Consider the following 26,998-nt stretch of genomic DNA (forward strand, 5'->3'; position numbering starts at 1 on the left):
ACTTCCTCTCTCCAAGACCTCAATTTTTGCACAGCCTGGTCCTTGAAATTAGATCCCTTCAAGAGACCTGGAAAACGTTTGCTCAGCAAAACCCTCCTGTTTTTCCAAAGGCTCTGTCTCAGGAATTTAAAGCACACTTTTAAAAAACACAGAGACACCCACCACTTGAGGAGGGGGGAGAATTCCTTTCCCTCTCTCCCTCCCCTCCTTACAGAAAGAATGGAAGAAAGTTCTAGCCCTCCTGCTTCTCCTGTGGACAGCCTGGGGACCAGTGAAGAGGAGCCGGAGAGGCAGCCAAAGAGGCTGGGAAGGAAGAGGAGATACAGCAAGAAATCCAGCGAAGATGGAAGCCCAAACCCAGGCAAGCGGGGGAAGAAGTCCAGCCCCAGCGCACAGTCCTACGAGGAGCTCCAAAGCCAACGGATCCTTGCCAACGTCCGAGAGAGGCAGAGGACTCAGTCCCTCAATGAAGCTTTTGCAGCCTTGAGGAAAATCATTCCCACCCTGCCTTCCGACAAACTCAGTAAAATCCAGACTCTCAAGCTTGCTGCCAGGTACATAGACTTCCTCTACCAGGTACTGCAGAGCGATGAGATGGACAATAAGATGACCAGCTGCAGCTATGTGGCTCACGAGCGGCTCAGCTACGCCTTTTCGGTGTGGAGGATGGAAGGAGCCTGGTCAATGTCTGCCTCACACTAGCCAACATCAGGGTAAAACCAAGGATGACTGCCAAAGTGGTATGTGGCTCATTCTTCTTACTCTGGGCAAAGCTTGTCGGCTTGGGTGGCATGCCGTACTTTGGAAATATTTGGGGAGGTGGGGATGGCAAATGAGTAACGCAGCAAATGTGTTGGATGGAGATGTGGAGTCATGATCCCAGCTGGAATGATTTGATAGCCTTTAGGCATGTTGCTATTTGCCTCGCCTAGATTTATTGTCTGTAAATCTGTAAGCTGGGAATGACAGGGCTTTCATATGGCAAAATCCATAAAGAACTCTCCTTGTCTGATACTATCCTGCAGGCGAGGAAGGCTACTTATTTTTGTGTGTGGTTAAAGCTTAGTCCCAAGATAGGCTCAACAATTCAAAAACCAATTACTGCATGGGAATTATTTGCTTCTGATCCTAATAGGATCTTAAAACAAAGTAAAAGAAAATTCATTTTCAATCATAACATCCCTCGCATGGCCCTCCAGAGTCATGTCCAAGTCGCTTTTCATTTGTTTTGCATCTTATATGAGAGAACTGTGATATTTGCCATACCAGATAAAAACGTCTATGCACAGAGCGATGGAATGCAGCTGTTATTCAAAAGCTTTGGTTCCAGAAGGAGTGGCAAAACTGTGTGGTCCTCATTCTGAACTTTGCAGGTCTGCATTTGTTACAAAGGATTTTAAAAGTGGGGGAAGAGATTGTGAGGAGCTGGTTCTTCTTTAAACAACCAACTCCATTCTGGTCGTAGCACAACTTTGTAGCTTAAACAGATGTTCAGTATTTGTTTTGCTGGGCTGTGCCCCCCCCCGGACTGCATATTCAACGTAAACACAGAACCAGCCTTTTTGCCAGCTTCTGGTTCAGTTCGCTTCTCTTGACCACAACTGAATGTCACTTACTTGAAGATCTGGGTCCTAATCCAGCCTGCTGCCTTAAATGGAGCCCCCAAGGCTCATTCCACCCCCCTTAATCTATTACAAGACAAAATAATCCTTTCTTATTTCATTTTTTTCCAGGGGTAGAATATTTTAGGCATTTTGAGAGACAGAGAGAGAGAGAGAGAGATGAACATTATCTGAGCACTTCATAACTTGACATTGTTTCAGAACAATGTGAACACTTTCCCTCAGCTATGTAAATCACAACATTATTTTATATGTCCTAATGCACACATGAAATATGTAAAAGGCTTTGTACATTGTGGGCACCCAATGAAACACCAATGGACAACAATAGCAAAGCTATTTTGCAGAAAATACTATAAAGATATAAATGCAGACTGTAAATCTATAATGACACGTATAATTTGTAGAGTGCAGAAAATGTGGGGAAAGATACATTCATTATTTGAAGACAACAATATTTTTAGGTTTCCTGCTTATAAGTAAGATTATAAGATTTACAGGTAAAGACCAGAATGCAACTGGCAGCCTACGATCTCAACTAAGGCCATGTTATACAGATGCACAGGCATCAGTCATTACAGAGAAAATTTTAAAATGCACCATTTTAAACCGTTTGGGAAATGAATGCTCATGCTTTATTTGTATTTAGAAGAAAAAATGAATAAATTTCTTTAAACCTTGTTCATTAAATATACAAGTGGATGCATAAGTAATAATTAAGAGAAACTATGTCTCCACCTCATTGCCCTGGGTACTTTATATCATAAAAAGTATACATTAATTAGGACAAGTTTTGTGTGGCTTTGCTTTAGTATCAGCTGCAAAGATACATGTAAAAAGTGAAACAAAATCCATTGGCTTCCCATTTATAAATATGACTTGTAAAGCCTAAGTAAGGAGGGCCAGGGGGGTGGGGGTGGGGGGGTGTCTTCCCGCTTTGTGGGAATATTCTGCTGCTTTTGCCCAAAGCAGATGTAAAATGTCTCAGACACATAGTTTGTTAGAGTTTAGATTCTGCTTTAATTATTCAGTCATAGAAACAATAAATTCACTATGTCTGCAATTACTTAGCAGTTCTTTGGCTACAATCCACAACTTTTTACTCTGAAGAAGTCCTATTAAATCTAACTTTACTAGTCCAGAGGAAGTAAATTATAGAAGCCTTCATTTGTTAATCTCCTCTATGCCATTCTTTAGACATGTCCATCTGAAAACATGTTAAGAGACAGAATGTGTATTTCATTTTCACATTTTAAAAACTGTTTTTAGATTATAAAATTAACATGTTTTCCTGAGTGTAAAAATACCAAAAGTGAAGCCACAGTATGGGACTTCTGTAAGTAACGCATCATGCCTCAGATAAAAATTATTCTTTTCCAAACATTCTTTTCAGACGCATTTTTACATATACTCACTTCTAGCCTGTGGCATTTGTAGAGAAATTTAAATTTTGAGTATTATTCAAACCTAATTTATGGTCTGAACAAATAAAATGAGCACAAATGATCAGGACAGAGAGTGATAAGCTAGAATTCCACCTCACAATACTATCTGGGACTTGGCACACAGAGAGAGGGATTTTTAGCCATTGTAGCTTTTGCATTAATACAAATTACCTTCTAGAGGCCCTGCCATGTTTCAGAAGCAACATAAGAGCTTTTTGGTGGAACAAGAATGTGCAGGTCAATGCTAAGGAAGTAAGGGGATGCAGTGCTTATAACAGTTTCTAGATATTATGTAGCAACACAATAACTGTTATTTTAGCTTATTATTCTTAAATATTACCTTTAATAATATGTTGTTCTTTGCTCCAGACCCAGATTATGACAAAACAGGGCACTTGTATAAAAAAGAAATAATAATAATAATAATAATAATAATAATAATAATAATAATAATAATAATTTTTATTTATATCCCGCCCTCCCCAGCCGAAGCCAGGCTCAGGGCGGCTAACAACAATCAAATAATCAAACAGTAAAATAGTTACACAATCTAAAAATATTTCATTATAAAAATTAATTAAATCAAATTGATGGCAACCAATTAAGCAAAATTCTGTGCAGGTTGCCAGAGGAGGGAGTCAGGCTGCGCCCTGACCAAAGGCCTGGCGGAACAGCTCTGTCTTCCAGGCCCTGCGGAAGGATGTCAGGTCCCGCAGGCAAATGACAATGGAAGCCCCACACATTTGTAGAAATCAAAGATGGAAAGGCCAAACTAGAATTCTTCTGTAGGAATATATGCTCCAATTATACTATGTAATTACCCTATCTATTTTCATGTTATCAACACAAAAGGTACTTCTAGAAGGGGGCATAATTTGCAAATGGGTCATTAAGATATTGCAAACTGGTCGTTGGCGATGGTTGTGGTGGTGATGTTCTACTCTGGGTTTCCCCCAGAAGGGATGAATCCAGATTAAATTGCAGGGACAGAGCAGGGACAGGTTGGCATCATCATGTGAATGCTGCCCCCTCCCCCCCCAAAAAACCCACCTGCATATATGAGAATCATCCATCCCACAAGAAGCAGCCATTTGGAAGCTCCCAAATGTTGGTGTCTAATGAATTTCTGTTATAACTGATATACATTCTTACTGTACAGTGGTACCTCAGGTTACATACACTTCAGGTTACATACGCTTCAGGTTACAGACTCCGCTAACCCAGAAATAGTGCTTCAGGTTAAAAACTTTGCTTCAGGATGAGAACAGAAATCGTGTTCCGGTGGCACGGCAGCAGCAGGAGGCCCCATTAGCTAAAGTGGTGCTTCAGGTTAAGAACAGTTTCAGGTTAAGAACGGACCTCCGGAACGAATTAAGTACTTAACCTGAGGTACCACTGTATTTCTTTCAGATGGCACATTAATGTCTGATATGTGCAGATTGGCTCACTGTACATCTGAAGTTAATTGATACCACCGGACTTGTTCCTTTAGCTTGCACATTCTCATACTGTGAATCTTCTCTTCACTTAATGTAGAACAGGTTTAGCAGTTCAGTGTGCCTCTTACTCCTTGTCCTGTAAAATGTGAGTGAAAATTGACATGACGGAAGATGGGCAAATGCACCATTTGAAGCAGGGGGAATTATGTGCTTTACAATGTGAGAACAATAACTGGGCATTGTTAAAAGCTCTCCTTGTGGGTACTCTGAAGTTGTGCATTTTGCTGCATTAATTCTTAAGAAGAATTCTCTTTTGGATCAGGCCATCCTGTTCTCACAGTGCCCAACCAGATTTCCATGGGGAAAGCCTGCAAGCAACAGCCCTCTCCTCAGCTGGGATTCAGAGGCCTTCACACCTCATAAATACCTAATAGTTGCCCATCCAAGTTAAAAGCTGAGATGAAAGGAGAAAGTCCCAAAATAAAATATGCAATTTGGAAACTAAGGTAAAGCCTTCAGATGTCTTCTATAAGTCTGATAGATGTTTATTTCTTGGACATCTGATGGGATGGCGTTCCATGGGGTGAGCATGACTACCAAGAAGGCCCTCTGAATGGTTCCCTGTAACCTCCCTTCTCTCAATGCCCCCCCCCCCGGTTGGATTTAATTAGAACTGTTCTCTTCTCACTGGATGCCAGTAGAAGAGAGAAGAAAATTCAACACTAGCATTAGAATATGCCAAAAATATGCCCATCCTTTTTCTGTTGCCCAGGTTATTTTTTGTGTTTTTGGTAAAAGGTAAAGGTAAAGGGACCCCTGACCATTAGGTCCAGTCGTGACCAACTCTGGGGTTGCGGTGCTCATCTCACTTTATTGGCCAAGGGAGCTGGCGTACAGCCTCCGGGTCATGTGGCCAGCATGACTAAGCCACTTCTGGCAAACCAGAGCAGCGCACGGAAACACCGTTTACCTTCCCGCCAGAGCAGTACCTATTTATCTACTTGCACTTTTGACGTGCTTACAAACTGCTAGGTTGGCAGGAGCAGGGACTGAGCAACAGGAGCTCACCCCGTCGCGGGGATTCGAACCTCCGACCTTCTGATCGGCAAGTCCTAGGCTCTGTGGTTTAACCCACAGTGCCACCCGCGTCCCAATTTGGAAACTAGTACAAAGCAAAATCTTGGTAAGATCCAATAGGTTAGCCGATGCCGATGGGTCCCATTCACACCCCACCATGATTCAAAATAGTAAACAAAGTTATTTGTCCGAACAATCAGTCTCTTGAGAAAAATACACCAAAGTAAATCTGAGGATTGATCCAGCCGGGGTTTCTCTGTCTCATAGATGTCAACACAAAACCCAGAGAAGTCTTTTAAAAACCGAACTGTGATAAGTGGGTTGGTAATGATGAGGAAGGGGTACCACTTAGCTTCAAAACTGCCACCTGCTGAGTACTGCAAAAGTATTCCATTATCACACATTTCCCCACATTGCCATGCTATTCAAGGAAGCTTTTAGGATAACAGAGCCAACTTGAGTAGTTGAATTGCATTTTTGCAAATCTGAATTTTGCAAATCACCAGTCCATCACCCCAAACCCCCTCTGTTTTCCCCTCTTTTTCCTAGTCTTTACTGCTATGTAAGAGAATCAATAACACTTCACAATTTGAAGAGGATTTATGTATATTGCACAGATACATTTAATTCCTGAGGATTTAAATAGAAGAGTTCAGCACTCATTTAAAATCAGTGACACATAACCCAGTACATAGTTACTTGCGAGTAAGTTACACTGAACTCTATAAAACTTACTTTTAACCAAAAATGTATAGGGCCGTGTTTAACATTAACACAATCTTGTTGTTTTGCTAAGTGTGGATGCTGTTAAAATGAGGACATGTTGAAGAATAAAGGGAGTAAGGCTAAAACAGTACTGTTATTTACATGCTAGGTTAACTACATAGCACTATGTGGATTTTGAGTATCCTTCAGCGCAGGCATTCCCATTTGAAATCTCAGTTAATAATTGTGGAGGAGTCAACTAGTTTCTTCATGGGTTATATTGGTGCTGAGCAAAAGGTAATCTCCATGTTTGTTCAATATACTAATATTTTAAGTTTATAAATAATTTTAATATACAATTAACAAAATATTGTTGATCTATAGTCTTCATGCCTTGTATGCAGAGGGGGCTTTGGGGAAATGCAGGACAGAGTCTATAACCGATATCTAAAAATATATTCTGTTCCTCCCCCACCCAGCTTATCTTTAAGAAAATCTTTCATAAATCCATTAATTTAGTTCATGCAGTTATATTTTAAAAATATTCATGGACTGATTAGTTCATATAATTATATATTTATAAACTTCTAAAATGAAATTTTCTGAATAAGTATTAACAAACACTAGTATGCATTACATCATTACCTACTTCAATATCTATTTAAGTTTCTAAACAATTAATAAACTAAGTTAGATATTCTTGGCTTGAAATAGTGTACGTGAAGTTCTGTTTCTTCAGATATGAACAGACTTTTGCTTTAATTACTCAGGGCATCATCTCCACAAAGTTAAGTATGTTCAACTTATTGCAACTGAAATCAATAAGTAGTATTGATTTCCAGTCTGAATTGCACCTAGGCATTTTTGAATTGGGGTGCAAAGAAAAGGGGTGCCTAGAAATCTCTTGAGCAAGAAATGTTAGGCTCACTTACTTTTCTCAGTCACGTCTTAAAGTAAAACACTAAATGGAACCATTTCTTTCCCTGTTGAAAGGGAAGAGCTACGCATGTTCACTTCTCATAACGTTATAAAAGAAGAAGATGCTTCATGATTTTCTGCCAATACAAACAATTATTTTCTGATTAAATGGAAAACTTTTTACACAACAATAAATGGTCTTTTGGATTTGTTTAGAATTCTATTTTTAGTCATTCGTTCATGAGATTTACACACACACACACTTTATTATTATTATTTCAAACATTTTCCCAATACCTTTTTAATCAGATAATTACATTGTTTCGTAAGTTGACTTCCCACCCTCGCCTCCTCCGTGTTTGTATTCAAACCTTTTCTGATCCATTATACCTTTATCTATTACAAAAAGTTTCTCTATTATAGTTATTTTGTCATTTTTCTTCCGCTGTTTTTTTCCTCAAATCCTGCCTGCAATTTCATTTGACTGTAATATTTTTTTTTAAATAGTCTGCAAATGGCCTCCATTCTTTTATAAATTTTGCATTTCTGCATAGTCCATTATTTTCAGAAGCCCCTCTCTCCTTTCCATTTCTGTGCATAATATTCTAGCTGCTCTTGTCACATACACACATAATTTAGTCATCTTCTATAGAACCTCCATCACCATTATACCTATAAGGAAAGCTTCTGGTCTTTTGGGAACAGCCCATATAAAGATGTGCTTCATTTCATCATATATCATTTCCCAAAAGCCTTTAGCTTTTTCATATGTCCACCGCATATGGAAGAATGACTCATCTATCTGCTCATATTTCTAACATTTACTTGACACACTTTTATACATCTTAGCCAGGTTATTTGACATTAAATACTACCTGTACATCATTTTAAGTTTTCTTTAAGTGTATAACAAGCAGTAAATTTTATATCATTTCCCCATAACTTCTCCCAAGAAGTTATCAATAAGTCTTTAGGGAAGTTTTTAATGTGTGATATTTTAGTGTATTTTTGGTTTCTATGGAAGCCACCCAGAGTGGCTGGGGAAACCCAGCCAGATGGTGGGCGGGGTACAAATAATAAATTATCATTATTATTATTTAGCCCATTATATCATTGTTGACTTAAAGATTTCATCTTTATTCTAGTGATTTTATAAATTTTAGAAATCAGTTTTTCATTACTCTCAAACAGCCCCATTTTTAAGTCAGATCTTTCTTCCATAAAACCATTTAACCCATCCTTCTTAAATAGCTCATTTACTTGATGATACTGAAACCAACTTGATACCAGATCTTGAATTTATTCTAATTTTTTAAAAAAGTTTTTACCCATGTTCTGTGTAACTTAATATATCTGTATACGGCCCTCAAGAATTGCAAATAATTTATTCCAAATGATTTAATTTGGGGGCATATCCGCACTGAAAGAAAAAAGTTTGTGTGCTGGGTTTTATTCTGGAAACTCATACAATAACTTCAATGGATATGAAAGTCTTAATATTTGAAAATCTGAACTTGAAGGCACAACATTACCAAATAGGCAGAAGTGGGTACTGGCCTATGGGCCCCACAGCTTTTAGGGGCCCCATGACAAAGTAATATCGATTTGATCTTGAAAGAATATTACAATCAAGCTTACTTCATTCAATGTTATCCCACATGGTTTTTAAAACAAAAACAAAAATCCTTGTAAAAGCACTAGTCCAGATTCATAGCCATGGGTATCAACATCTGCGATTTCCACTAGTTCTCAACTAGCAATTCCTTATATCTTAAAATGTTATGGGATTATGGTGTCTTCTTTATGCAGGAATATTTTACCAGCCATTGAACTATTTCCCCAAGTGTCTTCAATTCCCACTGTGCTAAAGCCATGCCAGCAAATCTGAACAGATAAATCTCAGTATTTCATAGAAGGCATTCCCTCAAGTCAAGAATAGTAGGTCGGGATTTGATCCTCCTCCAGCTGGCATGAGAAGGAGTTTTGTCTTTTGTAAACGACTTTCGCTTGCTCCGCCTAAACACAGCGAGAGGGGAAGGAGTCCCGGGGAGCCCAAAGGGAAGATTCACAGGCACTTGGGATTGTGCTGCAAGGAGTTTGTGCAGCAAAGCATGTTGAGCTGTCAGCTAATCGTTCCAAACAATTGCTTTTAAGCCTGTCTCTAGCTGTTTGTAGTATATGCTTGTAATTCACTTTGAGAAAGGCAATGCAACAACAACAAGTGATTTGGCATAGGTTGACCAGGCTAGCCAGGAGCTCTGCTTCTGAGGGTCTTGCAACAGAACCTGATTGTATTTTACACAAATAGAATCTGGAATAACTTTTGGATAATAAAATGATTTTCACCATCTTCCAAGAGCCTATTATATTATTCTAGGCAATTGATTTGCACGGGGATATATTCCCCACCTCCTTTCTCTTCACTTGTCCCGGCTCTTTTAGCACAGAAAATGGAATGGGAAATGTTAATTTAATGGTGGTTTACTGGAGAAATGGAAGGGTTTAGCATTGCTATTAAGGGTGAAATCACACAAAAGCTTCTTTTTAAAACTTGCCATTGCAGGAAACAACTGCAGAGACAGTTGCCTCCAGTCTGCCTTTAGTCACATGCACCAAAATGTGGAGAAGTAGGCACATTTGAATGCAAAACTGAACAGTAATGCAGAGAGACTGGGTGTTATTCACATTCAGATGTACATGAATGTACCTCCAGTTTATGCCTCTGGGTCCTCATGGGAGCCAGGAGGCCACAGTTCACATTAAGAAGTATTATGAATTAATGAACAGCAAAACAAAAATATCTGCATAAAATTGAGCAGCATTTTTCCCACAAATATTGGCCCATGTAAATTAACAGCTCTATTGTGAATTGGAACATCAAAAAACAAAAAATGTAGGCTATGCTGAGATGAGCAGTAATTTGCAGATAATACAGTACAAGCCATTTGACTGGATTTTGAGTCAAAGAAGTTGCAAAAGACTGAAACTTAGACAGTTGTAAAAATTATGGAACAGTACAGAGAAATCATACTTTTGAAATGTATAAATTACTTGCAAATAATACAGTGGTACCTTGGGTTAAGTACTTAATTCGTTCCAGAGGTCCGTTCTTAACCTGAAACTGTTCTTAACCTGAAGCACCACTTTAGCTAATGGGACCTCCTGCTGCTGCCGTGCCGCCAGAGCCCGATTTCTGTTCTTATCCTGAAGCAAAGTTCTTAACTTGAAGCATTATTTCTGGGTTAGCAGAGTCTGTAACTTGAAGCGTATGTAACCCGAGGTACCACTGTATATGAATTACTTGAGGGGGGGAATTCTCATTTTAAGATTTGTATTAGGTACAATACATCAACAGAAACACAGCTTTCTTTGAAATCCACACATCTTCAAATTTTGCAATGCAGTTCTGCAACCAAATATGTGAATAAAAATGTGTATATTACGGGAAATTATGTACAAAATGTGAAAATAGCTTCCAAAATGTGTTATGCTAGAGAAAATTGCATAAAAAATGTGTGTATTGTAAGAAATGCACACTAAAATGCTAAATAATTTTCATTGCTTAAAAAAGTTAGCAAACTGATGCAGAAATGTGATAACATGCACAGCAAAATCAGAGTGCCATTCTGTAACAAGTCACAATATACCTAGAAACAAGTTTAACAAAATTCAGCAATACCTTTTGCTTATAACATTACAAGATAATAACATTTCAGCAAACAATAAAACAAAATCACACTCCTCAGTTGGAACAAATGAATAAGTCTGAACAACCAAATCACTTGCAAAAATACAATACATGAAATGCCAGATACACACACCAAGAAAGATAAAAACTTAGCAGCTAAGACTTCATCTTTCCTTCCTTGTCCTGAGGGACCTGTCCACCCACAGCAAACAAGGAAAGCTCTTAAGAGAAAGGGGGGAAGAAACAATTAGCATAGTCTGATTTATCATCTATGATGTCCATAACTTTGGCTGGATTTTTAGTTCATTTTGAATAATTTAACTGTTCCTTCTACTCACGCAATCCAACTCTCCCTGTTTGCCAGGGATACACCCCATTTCCTGGAATCTGTCCCAGCAGTAAATAATTGTCCATTTTTTATCACTATTGTTGCTTTTGGGGATTGCCTTGTTTATAAAAGTTATAAAGGCTCAATTTCTTCCTTGGGGTCTCTAGAAAATGTTGGAGTGAGGGAGATGCATTTTGCCTCTGACATGCAGGTAAACACCCCCCCAAAAAAAAAGTTTAGGTAACATAGCATGCAGGCTCTCGTTTCACAAGCTGCTAAAGCTCCATTTGCCCTTTTGACAACAGACAACTACGGTATGATGCTCTAGTGTCACTTTTAGCAAAACCTTCTTGCCTTTCAAGCCAGTGTTGGATAAGTGATTACTAAGCATACAGAATACAGAACAGAGCCTTCTGAAAACGGTAGCGAAGAAAGCAGGGAGGTCTCAGGTACTAATATTGGTATTATGATAGGTATGTTCAGTGCTTTTTTCTTAAAAAAAATGTTTAGGGGTACTCTCATTTTGACTCAAGAAAATCATTATTTTATATTTCAAATCAGGAAAAATAAATACAGTACAAAGACAGAAGTACAAAGATTCACAAAATGTTTAGGGGGATGCGTACCCCTGCGTAGCAACCAGAAAAAAAGCACTGGGTATGTTAGAGAGGTCTCCCTAGTTTTGTGTGTGAAATCTTAGGGGCTACGTGCAACTACTACTGTTAATATAATTGCCTGTGATTGCCAACAGAAATTAACTATCTTGTACTCAGAAGAGCTGCTGAGTTAGAGAAGAGATTGGCAGTTGCACTGCCTCCATTTCAAGCTTCAGGGCCGCCACTATTTCTGCTCAACATGTTCATTTCACATACAGAAAGTAAATATTGTCTCCTTCTCTGAAATAGTATCCTTTGCCTCAAAACCAGAGATAGGGAACCGGTGGCCTTTCAGATGTTGCTAGACTCCAACTCCCATCATCCCCGACAGCCTAACCCATGGGAGTTGTAGTCCAGCAACTTCTAGAGGGCCCCAGGCTCCCCACCACAACTCTAAATGATTCTGTATATCTTTAACACTTGGAATTATATTCCTGAGACTGAGAAAAAGTCAGTACATTTTACTCTTCCAGTATTTTATCTGTCATGCCATTGGGGCCATGTTGGCACCTACTGAAGACCCTCCTCTTTCAACAAAACTTTTAAGTCTTGAAAAGCTGTTCTGGGGAGTAAAGGACCTTTCTGAACAATATGAGGGGGGCGGCTGATGGAGGAGCAACCTACCCAAAATTGGGCTTGGATCCTAAAATAAGAGAGTTTCAATAAAAATAGCCTTGCCATTTCCCTTCCCTTCCTCCCCCTGCTCAGCATTGCCTATGCCTCTCTCCCATATTGTTCAGCGGCTCAGGTGTCCTGACTCTTGGCTGGCTGCACAAACACGGAGCATGCTGTCCTGATATTAGAACGTTTTGGAAGGAAAGGGCTCTCAAGCTTTCCTCAGTTGACTGTGGGAGGCCTGTATGCACCTCTGTTCGGGCTCACTGTACTATTTGCTTGCAGCTCAATCTAACATACCACCATTCCCAGAGCATATTTATTTCGGAATTTAATTATACCAGCTTATTATTTTTACAGTAGTTGTGCTATCTTTTACCCATGTCTACAAAAGAAGACCTCCCCCACCAACCCAAGAGTTCTCTGCTAGTATGATTACACCCCCCACCCCACCCCAGACACACCTTGTGTAAAACAGATGCATAAATATAGGATGGGGGACGACGACACCTGGCTTACTAGCAGTACATGTGAAAAGGATCCAGGGCTCCTGGTGGACCACAAGCTTAACATGAGTCAACAGTGTGATGCAGAAGCAAAAGAAAGCTAATGCTATTCTAGGCTTCATGAATAGAAGTCTAGTGTCCAGATCAAGGGAAATAATAGTCCCACTCTCTTCTGCCTTGGTCACACATCCACACCTGGAACACTGTGTCCAATTCTGGGCACTACAATTTAAGAAGGATATTGACAAGCTGGAACATGTGCAGAGGAGGGCAACCTAGATCAGGGGTCTGCAACCCGCGGCTCCGGAGCCGCATGTGGCTCTTTTACACTTTTGCCGCAGCTCTGGGGCGGATACTAGCAAGGGGAGGAGGCGCATTGTGCACCCCGACACTCCCCACTGTGGCGGGCGCTGTACTGGCTGTGACGTCGCATGGGGGCGGTGCGTGCCTTAGTCACGCACCGTCCCAACGTCACCTTCCCGCCCACCTGCCCGCTACATTGTAAGGGGCATGTACGCTGGTCACTGCATTGAAAGGGGGCATGTACGCTGTTCACTGTTTTGAAGGGGAGTGAAGAACACACACACACAAAAAGGTAACTTGTTAATTTAACGTTTATCTCTATGAGGAGGAGTAATTCTGAGGGGTCAAACAAAGAAATAATAAAAAAGTGACAAAAAAGTTATTTTTATAATGACGAGTTTTGCGGCTCCCAGTTTTTTTTCCTTCGGAAACAGGTCCAAGTGGCTCTTTTTGTCTTAAAGGTTGCAGACCCCTGGACTAGATGACCAAGGTCTGGAAACTAAGCCTTATGAGGATCGGTTGAAGGAGCTGGGTATATTTAGCCTGGAAAAGAGGAGACTGAGAGGAGATGTGATTGCAATTTTAAAATATCTTAAGGGCTGTCACAAGGAAGATGGAGCAAGCTTGTTTTCTCCTGCTCTGGAGGGCAGGACGTGAACCAATGGCTCCAAGTTACAAAAAAGGAGATTCCGACTAAACATATGGAAACACTTTCGGACAGCAAGAGCTGTTTGACAGTGAAACAGTCTCCTTCAGGAAGTTTTGGACTCTCCTTCCTTGGAGGTTTCTAAGCAGAGGTTGGATGGCCATCTGTCATGGATGCCTTAGCTGAGATCCCTGCATTGCAGGGGGTTGGACTAGATGACCACTTGGGTTCCTTCCAACTCTAAGATTCTATGATCATCCCATGAGTTATATGGTAAATCACAGAATTTTCAAATTATCATTTCTTAAATTTGTGTGCCAGCCTTCATCCGAAGATCTCAGGTCAGTTCACAGCATACAAATAGAAAATGAAAACACTAAATACCTAATAAGAGCAAAAACAAAACAAACCCATACCTCCCCCATTGCTAGGATTTTAAAGACTTAAAAATCATATAGTCCAGCTCCATCTGAAGAGGAAGGATGCTTTATTCTAACATTCACTGACACCACTTCTCACAATAAATGTTTTTTGTTTTGTTTCCCTGGTGGGCGTCGGCTGAAGAATGTAATAATGGGTCAGATGAAGGGCCCATTTATTCTGGCATCCTGCTTTTCACAAAAGCCTCTGTGAGCCCCAAAGGCCTATCCTCCCAAGAGGCTTCCTCCTCTGAACATGAGGGTTCCATGTGCCATCAGGCCAGTAGCCGGTGGCAGATTCAGCCTCCATTCATCTGTCATTTGTAAGCCAGTGGCTGCCCATTATATCCTGTAGCAGTGAGTTCCATAGTTCTTAATTCTTCCTCAGCTTTGGTCACCAGACCTGGAGATTCAAGTAATGACAAACGTAGCACAAAGACATAAAAGAGAGTCCCATGGACTGCAAGAAGATCAAACCTCTCCATTCTGAAGGAAATCAGCCCTGAGTGCTCCCTGGAAGGACAGATCCTGAAGCTGAGGCTCCAGTACTTTGGCCACCTCATGAGAAGAGAAGACTCCCTGGAAAAGACCCTGATGTTGGGAAAGATGAGGGCACAAGGAGAAGGGGACGACAGGACGAGATGGTTGGACAGTGTTCTTGAAGCTACCAGCAGGAGTTTGACCAAACTCTGGGAGGCAGTGGAAGACAGGAGTGCCTGGCGTGTTCTGGTCCAGGGGGTCACGAAGGGGCGAACACGACTAAATGACTAAATAACAACAACAATATCGATGTTTTTGGATGATGCCACAGCCTTTGGCTAGTGCATTAAGGTTTATGATAATGATGAATAACACAGAAGTCTCACTCCATCTCATTCCCAATCTCAGCTGCTCCAAAACACACACTCACAGGGTTTCAAAGGATGCTAGCTACTTCAATGGGCTGCAGATAAAAGCTTTCTTATAGGCAAGGATGTTCTAGTGGGATAATTCATTAAGCAGGGCATTTCTTTCACTGGGATTCTCATAATCAATGAACATACAAAATGCCACCGCTATTCTTATTTTATTTTCACAGTGTTTCAGAAATGCTGTGGACTCACAATCCAAAAGGCCTTGCCATTTTACCTTTGCTCACACCTGGTGGCTCTTTCCTGGCACTGCTCAGCCACTGTAGGGCCCTGGTCCTGCTTAGCTGAAGGCAGCAAGGCTGGTCCCACCTTGGAAGGAGCTGGAGGGCGGCAGCAGCTGAGGCCACCCACCAAGGGATCAGGTCTCACATGGCTTCCCTGCCTCACTGTTTTGAGAAAGGTATCAAAAGATACTGGTTAGAACAGAAGAATGTCCTTTCTCCTTTCATTCAAGTCTGGCAGGGGTCCTGAGCAGCCCAATGTCAGTGCCCCATCACTTCCTTTCACCAAATAAAATATTCCAGCAAACATTTAAAATTCACATCCCAAAGAATATTCTAATTCATTTGCTATTTTGTCAGCTGCGTGACCCTGGGGCAGGAGTTTCTAAAGACCTGCGTGTGCTGTTAGCTGAAATTTCACTGTACTTGGAAAGACTGCAGTCATCTTTGATCTGCTGGTGTGTGTAGGACGTCAGGGGATGCACTTTCTGAGTGTGTGCAAAAGCAACAAATTAGCTGATAGAAAATGGAATCTGAAAAGTGGAAATTGCAATAGAGCATGTAAGGTTTTCATTATACAATTCTATTTGAATTTTTGCTCATTGCTATTCAGGGAAGGGCCACACACTATATGATTGGTAATAATAGGGTTTTATCTAATGAGGCTTTCTGACTTTGGAAGAAATGCTTTGAACAATTCACTCTGCTAATAAAGCATACAGTATATGTGCAATCTCCAGTTTGGCCCTTAAAAGTGTTTCATAGTGGAAGAGAAGAAGGAACATGTGAGGATATGGGAGGAACCTAATTGCCCAATATTGTGCAAGGGCTTCAGAAGAAAATAAAACAACCCTTTGAACGAGAGCTTTAAATGTCAGAGTAAACCTACACTGGCTCAAAGAGTCAACTGATTTTCTTCTTCTGAAGCCCTTCTCTCTCATTAGTGGTGTTCATACGTGACACACAAAAACATGCAAGAGCAACCCCTCAAGCATCATGTGCTGCCTCTCCTCTGTTTTCACAGTTGCCACAGTCTGGACCATTCTAAAATCAAAAGACTTTCAGCAGCATTTCAAGACGCCCCTTTGGATGAAGAGGAGCTCCATAATCTAAGATATGAAGAGCTTGCATACTTCTTGTAATCCACCAAGTCTTAAAATCAGTTTGTGATCTTCTAGAACAAAATACGTCAGACACAAGACAATCATCTCATAGGATTTTAAAGTGAAAATAGTTTCAGGCAGATGCAAACCTTAATGTAAGTTTCTTCAGACATCAATTTTGCAAGAAAGGAATTTCAAACTTCCTTGTCTCTTGAGAGTCTAAAGCCTCATTCCTCACAACCTGATTATGGATGGCAGAATGACCTGTGCTTCCGCCTCTGATATAAGGTTTAAGGTTTTCTGGTATCACATTAAAAATTGGTCCTCAAGCTACTTGGTGCTGCTCATTTCTTGTTGTTTTTAATTGTCTCTTTGTGGGAATGTTAGGGACGCGGGTGGCGCTGTGGGTTAAACCACAGAGCCTAGGACTTGCCGATCAGAAGGTCAGCGGTTCGAATCCCCGTGATGGGGTGAGCTCCCGTTGCTCGGTCCCTGCTCCTGCCAACCTAGTAGTTCGAAAGCACGTCAAAGTTCAAGTAGATAAATAGGTACCGCTCCGGCGGGAAGGTAAACAGCGTTTCCGTGCGCTGCTCTGGTTCGCCAGAAGCGGCTTAGACATGCTGGCCACATGACCCAGAAGCTGTACGCCAGCTCCCTTGGCCAACAAAGCGAGATGAGCACCGCAACCCCAGAGTTGGTCACGACTGGACTTAATGGTCAGGGGTCCCTTTACCCTTTACCTTGTAGGAATGTTAAGGATAGTAGGAAAGATATATTGAAAAAGTATTATCCTCCCTTCACTCACACTAGTAAGTGACGAAGCAGAGCAGATTCCCCTCGATATAGCTGGAAGCTAGTTTGCAGATTCATTTGAATCTCTTAATTAAGGTTTTTCCTCGTGTCCCCTTTCAATCCCTCTTAAAAGAATAAAGATCCAAGAGTCTTTCTGAGTAAAGTAATAAAATGTTTACTCACATTTCAGTTCACAATTTGATCCCTGAAAGGCAGGCTTTACTTGATAGCTACACAAAGAAACAGTTCATCTCATATGGAGATTGAGCCCCCGTGCTACTGGCTGAGAGCCAGCAGACAGCAACATTACATTTAGATAACAAAATGGCTGCAGGAGAGCAGAATGGCAGCAAAAGAACAGTAACAAGACAATAGAAAGACAAAAGCAAACTGGATGAGAGAAAATGGCTGCATGACTCGGCCTTTTTGTGGAGTCAGCCAGAGCCATGCCCATCTCCCAGGTCACATGCAGGGGGAGGATGCTCCAGACCAGTGGAAGAGGACGTTACACTGACTGGATGTCCCCCTGCCTGTGCCCACGCGAGGGAAATAAGGAACGCACCAATGGATTACATCTCACACTCTTTAAGTTATACTCTTGGTTTAATATCAATTAGTTTTACATTCTATACTTTCTCATATTTTGTATGCAGGCTCTACAAGTCTATGATTCTAAGTTGCTAAGTGGTCCAGAAGGAAAGGCCACTGAGAGGTCCAGCAGAACCAACAGGAACAAGCTCTTTGTTACTTCAGTTCCACCATGTGGTCAGAGTCTGTCAGGGACTGGCAGGGCTCTGATGTGTGGGTGGCAGAGGCAAGGGCAACAGCAATTTATGGGGTTTGGTGCCACCTGCCAGGCTGTGCCAGGGCAAGGGGGAGAGGAAGGGTCTGAGTAGTCAGAGGCAGAAGAGGGAGCACAGGATGTGTCAGAAGCAGAGAACAAGGCTGTTCAGATGAGGGGCGGCCTGCTCAAATCCCCTGCTGTCTCCTAGAACCAGGAGGGGCTTGAAGAGGGAAGAGGAGTGATGACTTCCAGGCAGAAGTATCGGGTTGGGTGCATGCACTCCGTCAGACGAGGGTACATCAGCCGGGGAGAATGGTGTGGTCCCACTGTTGCTTCAGTTGCTCCCCAGGGACAAACCTGGAAAAGGGAAGGCCAGCTAAGTGGGCACTAGAAGCATTTGCCTTGTGCCCTTGGGAGCTGTTGTGTTTGTCAGCAAGGAATTAACTATTGGCTATTTGCCTTCATTGGCTGGGGGGGGGGTGCAGGACAGAGTCAGAAAGAGCATCTCCTCCAAGTGTCTCTGTTTTCCAGGGACAGTTCCAGAACTATGAAAGCCACCCTGGCTTCCGACTGGATTCCAGAATGTCCATATTTCCCCCGCCAGCACTGCCAGCGCTGCCAAGCTCAGCAGGGAGGACGAGCCAGCGCTTGTCCTGAGCGGTGGCAGCAGTGGCAGTGATGGCTGTGAGGGACCCCGTGGCCTCCCCATGGCTGCTGCTGCCAGCCTCCTCCCTGGGGCTGCTGGAGAGCCGAGGAGGAGGAGGAGAGGCTGGGGCTGCTGAGGGCCGGCCCCATTGAGGCAGGAAGAAAGAGGGCAAGGAGTCTTGATTGTCAAAAATAATGGTTTGTGTTTCCATGTCTAATTTTGCCTCTTTCTAAAATTAATTTATTGGGGTGTGTGTGTTTTGATAAATATACCAAAGAATAAATAACATTTAACCACCCATAAGTATGGATCGAATGGCAGCCTTAGCTACTTCACAAGATTAGCACTATTTCATTTCTTTGCCAATATATAAATAGATTTGAAAGCATTCATAGAAGGACCGTGGATTAAAAGTGAATGACATTCCAAAGTTGGAGCAGCAGTGGCTTACCCTCTTACAGCAGCTGTTTCTGGTGAAAAATCTGTTGAGTTAGTTCTGTATTGCTGTTTTGCTGTATGGCAGCCGTGTGCCCATTCTCAAGAAAGCATGTCTTCATTTTGTAGTTATCTACATTCAAATTGCACTACATTGTTGGTGGAAAAATATCAAATGTGTGGAAAATCTGAAGAGAGATTTTGCTTAATCAAGCTTCAGTTCAGCAGTTAAAAAACAAGTACTGTATGTTAGGGCACTAACAAACTGCCTGGTCTTGTACCTTTTGTAAAATATTTCACGGAGCTGTAACAGAGAGAGGAAACAGAAGGGAGCGATGATATTTCACTTGGTCTCAGGCTGCATCTTAACTCTGCAGGCCTTAAGAAAGGTATGGACTTCCTTTCCACAAACACAAGCCCAAAGCCTCTTCTACATTTTCAGGCGGATTTTATTTAACAAAATTTATACACTGCTACTAGGAGATCTCTATGTGGTTTGAAATAAAGTCTTAAAACATGATTTAAAATACTAATAAAAACCAAGATTAAAATTAATGTACATAATGCATTTAAAAAATCAGAAAGGTAAAATAAAATCAGTAATTTTAAGACTTAAACTTACTAAATCTGCTCATCAATATTATATGTTAACATTAAATGCCTGGATATGCTTGTCGAACAAAAAAAAAAAAGTTCCGGGGAACAAGTTAAGGTGGTGGTGTGGGTGTGTTTAATCATTTTTATTTAGTTTTAACTACCTGCAGGCCTATGGCCAGGTGAACTTTAAAATATTAGGAGGCTGCCTTACAGACCCTCCCATATTACAGGATTACCCAGTGTCCTATTTTCCAGGGACAGTCCCAGATTTACAGAAGCCATCCTGGTTTCTGATCTGATCCCAGAATGTCCCACTTTTTCTTAGGAAGTCCCTGTTTTCATTGGAACAATATTCGAAGATATGGTATAGGGCTGCCATATGTCCGGATTTTCCTGGACATTACTGAGATTTCAAAGGCGGAATTGATGCCTGGGAGGAATTTCCGAAAGGCACTACTTTGTTCTGGATCTCAGGCAAGTTAATCAAAAAAAATATAGCTCAACAACTTTTGGGGTGTCCTGGTTTTTACTTTTTGAAATCTTTTTCTTCTTCTTTGGCGATCACTCGTAGCCGAGTAAGATTGTCTTCCATAAACACAGTTTTAACAGTGAGTCCGTAAGTGACTGTGGAGGCCAGTTCTGGATCCACACATCCTTCCACAGTGGGGACATTAGTTTCCGGGCGGGAGTTGATCACGGTGTGGATTTGCCAAGCGTGCCTTCCTTAGCACGTTTCTCCCTTGCGCCCTGAGTTTGAACATCTTCAAAGCCCATGACACCTTTGGTAAAGGCTGTTCTCCAACTGGAGTGCTCACAGGACAGTGTTTCCCAGTTGTCAGTGTTTATATTACATTTTTAAAGATTTGCCTTGAGTGAGTCTTTGAACCTCTGTTGTTGACCACCAGCATTACGCTTTCCATTTTTAAGTTCGGAAAAGAGCAGTTGCTTTGGCAGACGATCATCCGGCATCTGCACAACATGACCAGTCCAACAAAGTTGATGTTGAAGAATCATTGCTTCAACACTGGTGATCTTTGCTTCTTCCAGTACACTGATATTAGTTTGCCTGTCTTCCCAAGTGATGTGTAAAATTTTTCAGAGACACTGTTGATGGAATCTTTCGAGGAGTTGGAGATGGTGTTTATAAGTGGTCCATGTTTCACAAGCATATAGTAAGGTTGGTAGTACAATAGATTTGTAAACAAGCATTTTGGTTTCCCTGCGAATGTCCCGGTCCTCAAACACTCTGCACTTCAATTGGAAGAAACCCGCACTCACAGAGCTCAGGCGATGCTGGATTTCGGCATCAGTGTTGGCCCTTGTGGAAAGATAACTGCCTAGGTAGGAGAAGTGATCGACATTTTCCAATGTTACACCACTGAGTTGGATTTGTGGCGCTGCATAGGGGTTATTTTGTACTTGCTGGTGCAGCACTTTGGTTTTTTGTATGTTGAGTGATAGGCCAAGCTTTTTGTAAGTATTCAAAGATAATATGCAAAGACAGTATGGTAGGACGTCCCTATTTTCATCAGAGAAGTGTATAAACTTATACCAACTAAGTCCATTGCTCCATCTAGCTCAGTATTGTTTAGAGTGACTGGCATCAGCTCTGCAGGGTTTCAGACATGAGTCTCTCTTGGCTTTAGCCAGAGGGCTGAGCCTGGGGGTCTTCTGGGACCCCCCATGCAAGTCCTGGAATATGGCCAACTAGGCCTACTTGTTGCTGGTGGGAAGCAGGAACAAGAGAAACAGTGTGATGAATTTTACATTTTGCTTTAAAATACCCAGCAGAGTCTTTACACACAAAAATGTATATTTTACATCACTTTTTATAATTTCTTAAATCTTCTTTAAAGCAGCCAGCCCAAGCATCAGACATCAACACTGATCCATTTAAGCTTAGAATAAAAGGAGAGCTTTTCTGAGCACATGGGATACAGATTGCAGAACTGATTATAGTTTGGGATGTGTGTGTGTGTGTGTTTTCTTTCTGCTGATGCCTTTTGCAATAGTTGCATCTGTATTTGAGCTCACTGCTCTGCATAGGCACTGCCAAGCTTTGAAGATCTTCAAAGTACTGCAGGGCTGAATGCCAAGCCCTGGCTTTTCTGCAGAATGTCACTGTAATTAGATAAATAATATCTGAGATGCGGGGGTGGGGTGGGGATCTGAGTGGGGAAGGAGCCGGAATGGAAGCTTTCCTTTGTGGGAGGAAGTGATTGTACATATTTACCATTGAGCTGAGTCAGTCCGGCCCTGCCCTTAAAAGGTGGTTTCATGTCATGTCTGAAAGGCTTATGCACTAATAAATTATCCTCCCAGGATGGGCAGAGCTGTGTGTGCATTCCAGGATTCCATGCAGCTAGGGACAGGAGTGCAGAATGTGGACCATGCACCCAATCAAGCATCTTTAGTCTCTCTGACGTCATGGGCACCAATGCCAGGAGAAAAATCAGAAGTCTGTGTGTGGCCAACCAGAATTTCCAGTATGTGAGGATGGACAGGAATCCAGGGTCCTTTGGTGGCAGTGGCTCCTCCTCCTTGACTTGTCATGTGAACAGCAGAGACAAGGGGTTCAGCTGCCTTTATGAGTGAAGCACATGCACACACTAGGCTTACCTGACTCCCCTTCCCACCTGTGGCACTTGCAAGTCTTTCCTCGGGAAAAGTGCCCCTCCCATTTGAAAGAGGAGCAATTTAGGATGGAAACCCACATAAATTATGCCATTCAAGAATATGATAGTTGCTGTAATTTGCATCAGCTTTTTTCTAGTTTTGCCCAAAGTTGTTGAACTTTTTTTTTTCAAGATCTCAAAAAAGAAGGAGGAAATTTTAAAGAAATTTGCCAAAATCTACACTTCCAAAATGGCGCCTGCCATATGTCTGGAATTTCCCAGATGTTAAAGCGATTTCTGCCCGGAAATAGCAACTCTACTACTACAGGGAGCAGAATTCTGCTTTTCTGGTCTAATAATTTAGATCTCCTTGGGATAGAGAGCCAGCATGGTGTAGTGGTTAGAGTGTCAGACCAGGAGCTGGGAGACCAAGGTTCGAATCTCTGCTTAGCTGTGAAGCTCCCTGGATGACCTTGGACCAGTCACTCCCTCTCAGCTTAACCTACAACACAGGGTTATTGTGGGGATTAAACGAGGACGGGAAGAAGCATGCACACCACCTTGAGCTCGTTGGAGAAGGTGGGATATGCATGCAAGAAGCAACACAAGCTGTAGGGCGGGGGGAGGCAGCCTGGTGGCCTCTAGAAGCTGCTCAGCTGCACCTCCCATCCTCGTTGGCACTGTCCATGCTGGCTGGGACTGATGGGAGGTGGAGTCCAACAGCAAGCACGGGTTCCTTAGCCCTGCTTCAGGATTTGCCTGATGAGGAACTGCATAGCCTGGCTCAGATTAATGAGCTCCCCCAAATATGAGATCCATGCACTGAGATGCTTCCTGCTGATGAGGACACAAACCTGGTTTGCGTTCTGAATTTGCAAGCAGACAACAGAAAACAGAAATCCTGTTAAGCATTATGCAAGTGATTGCAGGATTACCCAGTACCAAGTTGTGCAGAACTTGTGCAATCTCAAGGAATCCCTGCAAACTCAAATGCCTATGTGGATTATTTATTTTATTTAGAAGCATTTAGAACCTGCTCTTGGGTGAAAAAGGCTCCAAGAGCAGCTTATATACAGTCAGTTGAAACAAGGCGGTCCCTGGCTGCACATTTACAATCTTCAAAAAAAGGGGCAGAAAAGGACAGAGGGACTGAGAGGGAGTAAGAAAAAAGCAAACAGAAAAAGTATTACAGATGATGATGATCTTCATCATTAGCATTATTATATATTTTATATTATTATATCAATCAAAATAACTTTATTGTACTAGCCCATTACCATGACAAATCTGAATCAAAATAAATAGAAGCAAAAGGGGTACCCTGTTATATCATCTGTCCAGGACGGAGGAGGGAATAGCTGGAAAACACAGCTCAGTAAAAGCAAATCTTAGTCTGGCCGCAGATTCGACAGGTAACTGGCTCTAAAATGGACCATTTTTAGAAGGGGGGAACCAAGGAGATCATTTAAAGGATTTGATCAGTTGCCGATCACGTAGTGATTCTGTCCAGTGGCACCAATCCCTTAATTGGTGTTTGTCTGTGGATATAATCACCTCTAGTTTATGGAAAGAATAAGTGTTCAAATAACATTGGTTATTTAATGATAAATTAAGGTAAGATGGGGAATATGGAGGAGGAAATGTGGAAGATATTTGTAGAATTTGAACTGTTAAAACAGAAAAGGGTTAAACCATCGCAAGAGGAGTTGAAATTTTGAGAGATTGGATAGTTACGATGGATAGTGATCTCAGGGCGGGGTGCACATTTATATTTTTATTTCTACTTGTGTTATTATTACTTTGTTTAAAATAATAATAAAAAACATAGAATAAAAAGAGTCAAGTCCAGTACAGACTCCCAGTGGGGGGAGAGGGTTAAGCAGGTAATTTCCTCTGCCTCCCAGAGTTCCTTAACTTTGATTTTTATTTTTATTTAAAAAGATCAGTAGGTGTAGATACAGTGGTACCTCAGGTTAGGAACTTAATTCATTCCAGAGGTTCATTCTTAACCTGAAACAGTTCTTAACCTGAGGCATGCCTTCGCTAATGGGGCTCCAGCTGCCGCTGCCGCGCAATTTCCGTTCTTATCCTAGGGCAAAGTTCTTAACCTGGAGCAACCACTTCCTGGTTAGCAGAGTCTGCAACCTGAAGTGTCTGTAACCCGAGGTACCACTGTACTTTCTTATACTTCCTAATTTTCATTGAAATACTCTGGTGTCCCTTTCTGGCTCGTCTCCATATTTCTTTTTTGTGTGACTGATGCAGTTTGGAGGGAAGCGGTGCTGTTAGTCGCATGTCTTCTCTGTGACACGTGTGTTAATGCAATTCTAACAGCATTTCCCTTCCCCCTTTTCTAGGCACAACCGTGTCCTACTGTTGAATTGTGACCTTAGGAAAGAAAGGAGGAACCAGAGAACACAACACTGGGATGCATCCAACAGTAATATATTTTTCTTTCTTTTCCCCTAGACTGTCCACTTCTGGAGACTGGAGTGGAGCTGAAATGCATCCACGTTTGTAGCTTGTGAAACCTTAACAACCTCAAGAGAACTGGTCTAAAGGAACCACTTGATTTCACCTCCCCTTGAGCTCCTGCAGAGCATTTGGAGAGACCAGAAACGCAGCACCAAAGCTAATGGGTTTGAAATGTTGCAACATCTCTCCCCAAGAGACAAAACTAAAACACAAAGAGGCTATTCAACTTTGTGTTTACTTGCTGGAGCTTGTGTTTGTGTGTGTGTGTGTGTGTGTGTGTGTGAGAGAGAGAGAGAGAGAGAGAGAGAGAGAGAGAGAGAGAGACCATGTGTGTTTTACATTTTTTTTAAAAAAATCAGGAACACATTAATGAGGAATCCATTGATTTGGATTTCAAATTATCTCTGTATTTTTGTGTGAATAGTTTAATTAAAATCATGTTGTATAAAGTAATGTCAAAAACTGGACCAAGGCTCTTTAGAAAAGCAAACTTCCTAAATTCTGCACATTTCTTTTTCATCAAGGAAGCCTGGAATACACCTTTTTTCTCTTTTTGCATCCAGCACCACCTTCCTTATTGTTTTGCTTTAACCGGCCTCTTCCTTATTGTTTATTGTTTGTTTTATTTATTGAGAAATCTTTAAACAAAAGACTGCAAAGGACCTGGTTTGTGTATAATGCTTCTCCAGCTCAAAAAAATTAAAAGAAAATGATGCAGTTAATAGCAAGACATTTGATTTATTTGTGAGTTTCACAATCTTAACAAAAAAATAGACAGAAAACATACCCAGTTTTAAAAAGAATCAGTATGCTTTACCAAATTATGTGTACTCTTTATTTATTTGGGACTTTTTGTACAACATTTTAACAGGTATACTAAGAGCACAAAACAGACAAAACTAAGCAATTCCACGTCCCAGGTTAGGTTAGCCACTTGAAAGTAGTTTGTTTCCTTAAACCTACCTTTTCCAGTGTTGCTCATTACTGTTTGCAGCCCCTGCCAGCCCAGAGTGCAGCTTCGGTGGCCATTTCGTCTGTGTTTTAATCCTCAACAAGTGATCCCAGTCAGTTGGGAATCTTGGATGTAATGACATCAACTGTGTTATGTAGCCATCCAGAACTGGCTGCTTCTGGATGCTGATAAGGACAGGTAAAGACCATTTAGCATCAAGCTGTGCTTCCTGTCCAGGTCATTTGTGCCATCCCAGCCAATCAGAAGTAACAAAACACTTTTGCGATGATCCATGAAAAAATAGTTTTGGAGAAAGGTTGGGAATGCAATATTTTAACAAAATGCCACCCCCCCTTGTGGCTTATTCATTGTTAAATATGGCCTCAACTTTACTTAAATGAGTAGGTTTTCAGAAATTGGGAGTTATAGCCAGTGCAGCTCACCTTCCCAGTGCAGCAGACTTCTATTTGCACAGCAGAGATTCCCTGACCTCTCCTCATAGTCACCTCTAAATCTGTTTCAAAGGGATGGAGCAGATTTTGACTGTGGGGAGAGGAGAGGGAGAGGAAGTCCCATTGTATGAGAGAACTCCTTTGTGTGTAGCATTTGATGCAAGCAAAAGAATGTTGTTGTGCTATTTTAATTAATGGCACAATAATGTCTACTCAAAAGTAAGTCCCATTTAGTTCAATGTGGCCTCCTCTCAGGTAATAGGATTGCATCTTATATTCTGGCACAATGTACAGAGAGAAAGGGAAAGAGCTCAAATACAGTTTAAATTCTAAACGTTAAAAGAAAGCTAAAAGTTTAATGTTGTCTTATTGAGGTTGAAGCAACAGGCCTGCCAATCTCTGACATGTGGTGCTGGGTTTGTGGGTTACTTATTATATGGAGAGCTTCAGGAAACGGGCTAATACTATTCTGATCTCAGGCTTCTATGCCCCCCAACATTTCTCCAGTGAAAATACGGACATCCTATTAGAAGAAGAAGAAGATGATGACGACTCCACCCATCTCACTGTGTTGCCCTGGCCACTCTGGGTGGCTTCCAACATGTATAAAAACATAATAAAACATTAAACATTAAAAAAAAACTTCCC

At 41.5% G+C, this 26,998-nt stretch overlaps 1 protein-coding gene across 1 annotated transcript; it reads left to right on the top strand.

Moving 5' to 3' along the window:
- TWIST2 (twist family bHLH transcription factor 2) lies at nucleotides 1–26,998 on the top strand. The gene is made up of 2 exons (XM_082222557.1): nucleotides 1–740; nucleotides 24,941–26,998. Exon 1 carries the CDS (start codon nucleotides 220–222, stop codon nucleotides 700–702), a length of 483 nt encoding a protein of 160 aa, XP_082078683.1. The 5' UTR covers nucleotides 1–219; the 3' UTR covers nucleotides 703–740; nucleotides 24,941–26,998.

The sequence above is a fragment of the Podarcis vaucheri genome (genome assembly GCF_965113315.1).
Source record: "Podarcis vaucheri genome assembly, chromosome: 1".
NCBI classification, from domain to species: Eukaryota; Metazoa; Chordata; class Lepidosauria; order Squamata; family Lacertidae; genus Podarcis; species Podarcis vaucheri.

What these genes read in the sequence shown, in the direction of transcription:
- TWIST2 (XM_082222557.1), top strand. Translation starts at nt 220, where the DNA reads ATGGAAGAAAGTTCTAGCCCTCCTGCTTCTCCTGTGGACAGCCTGGGG.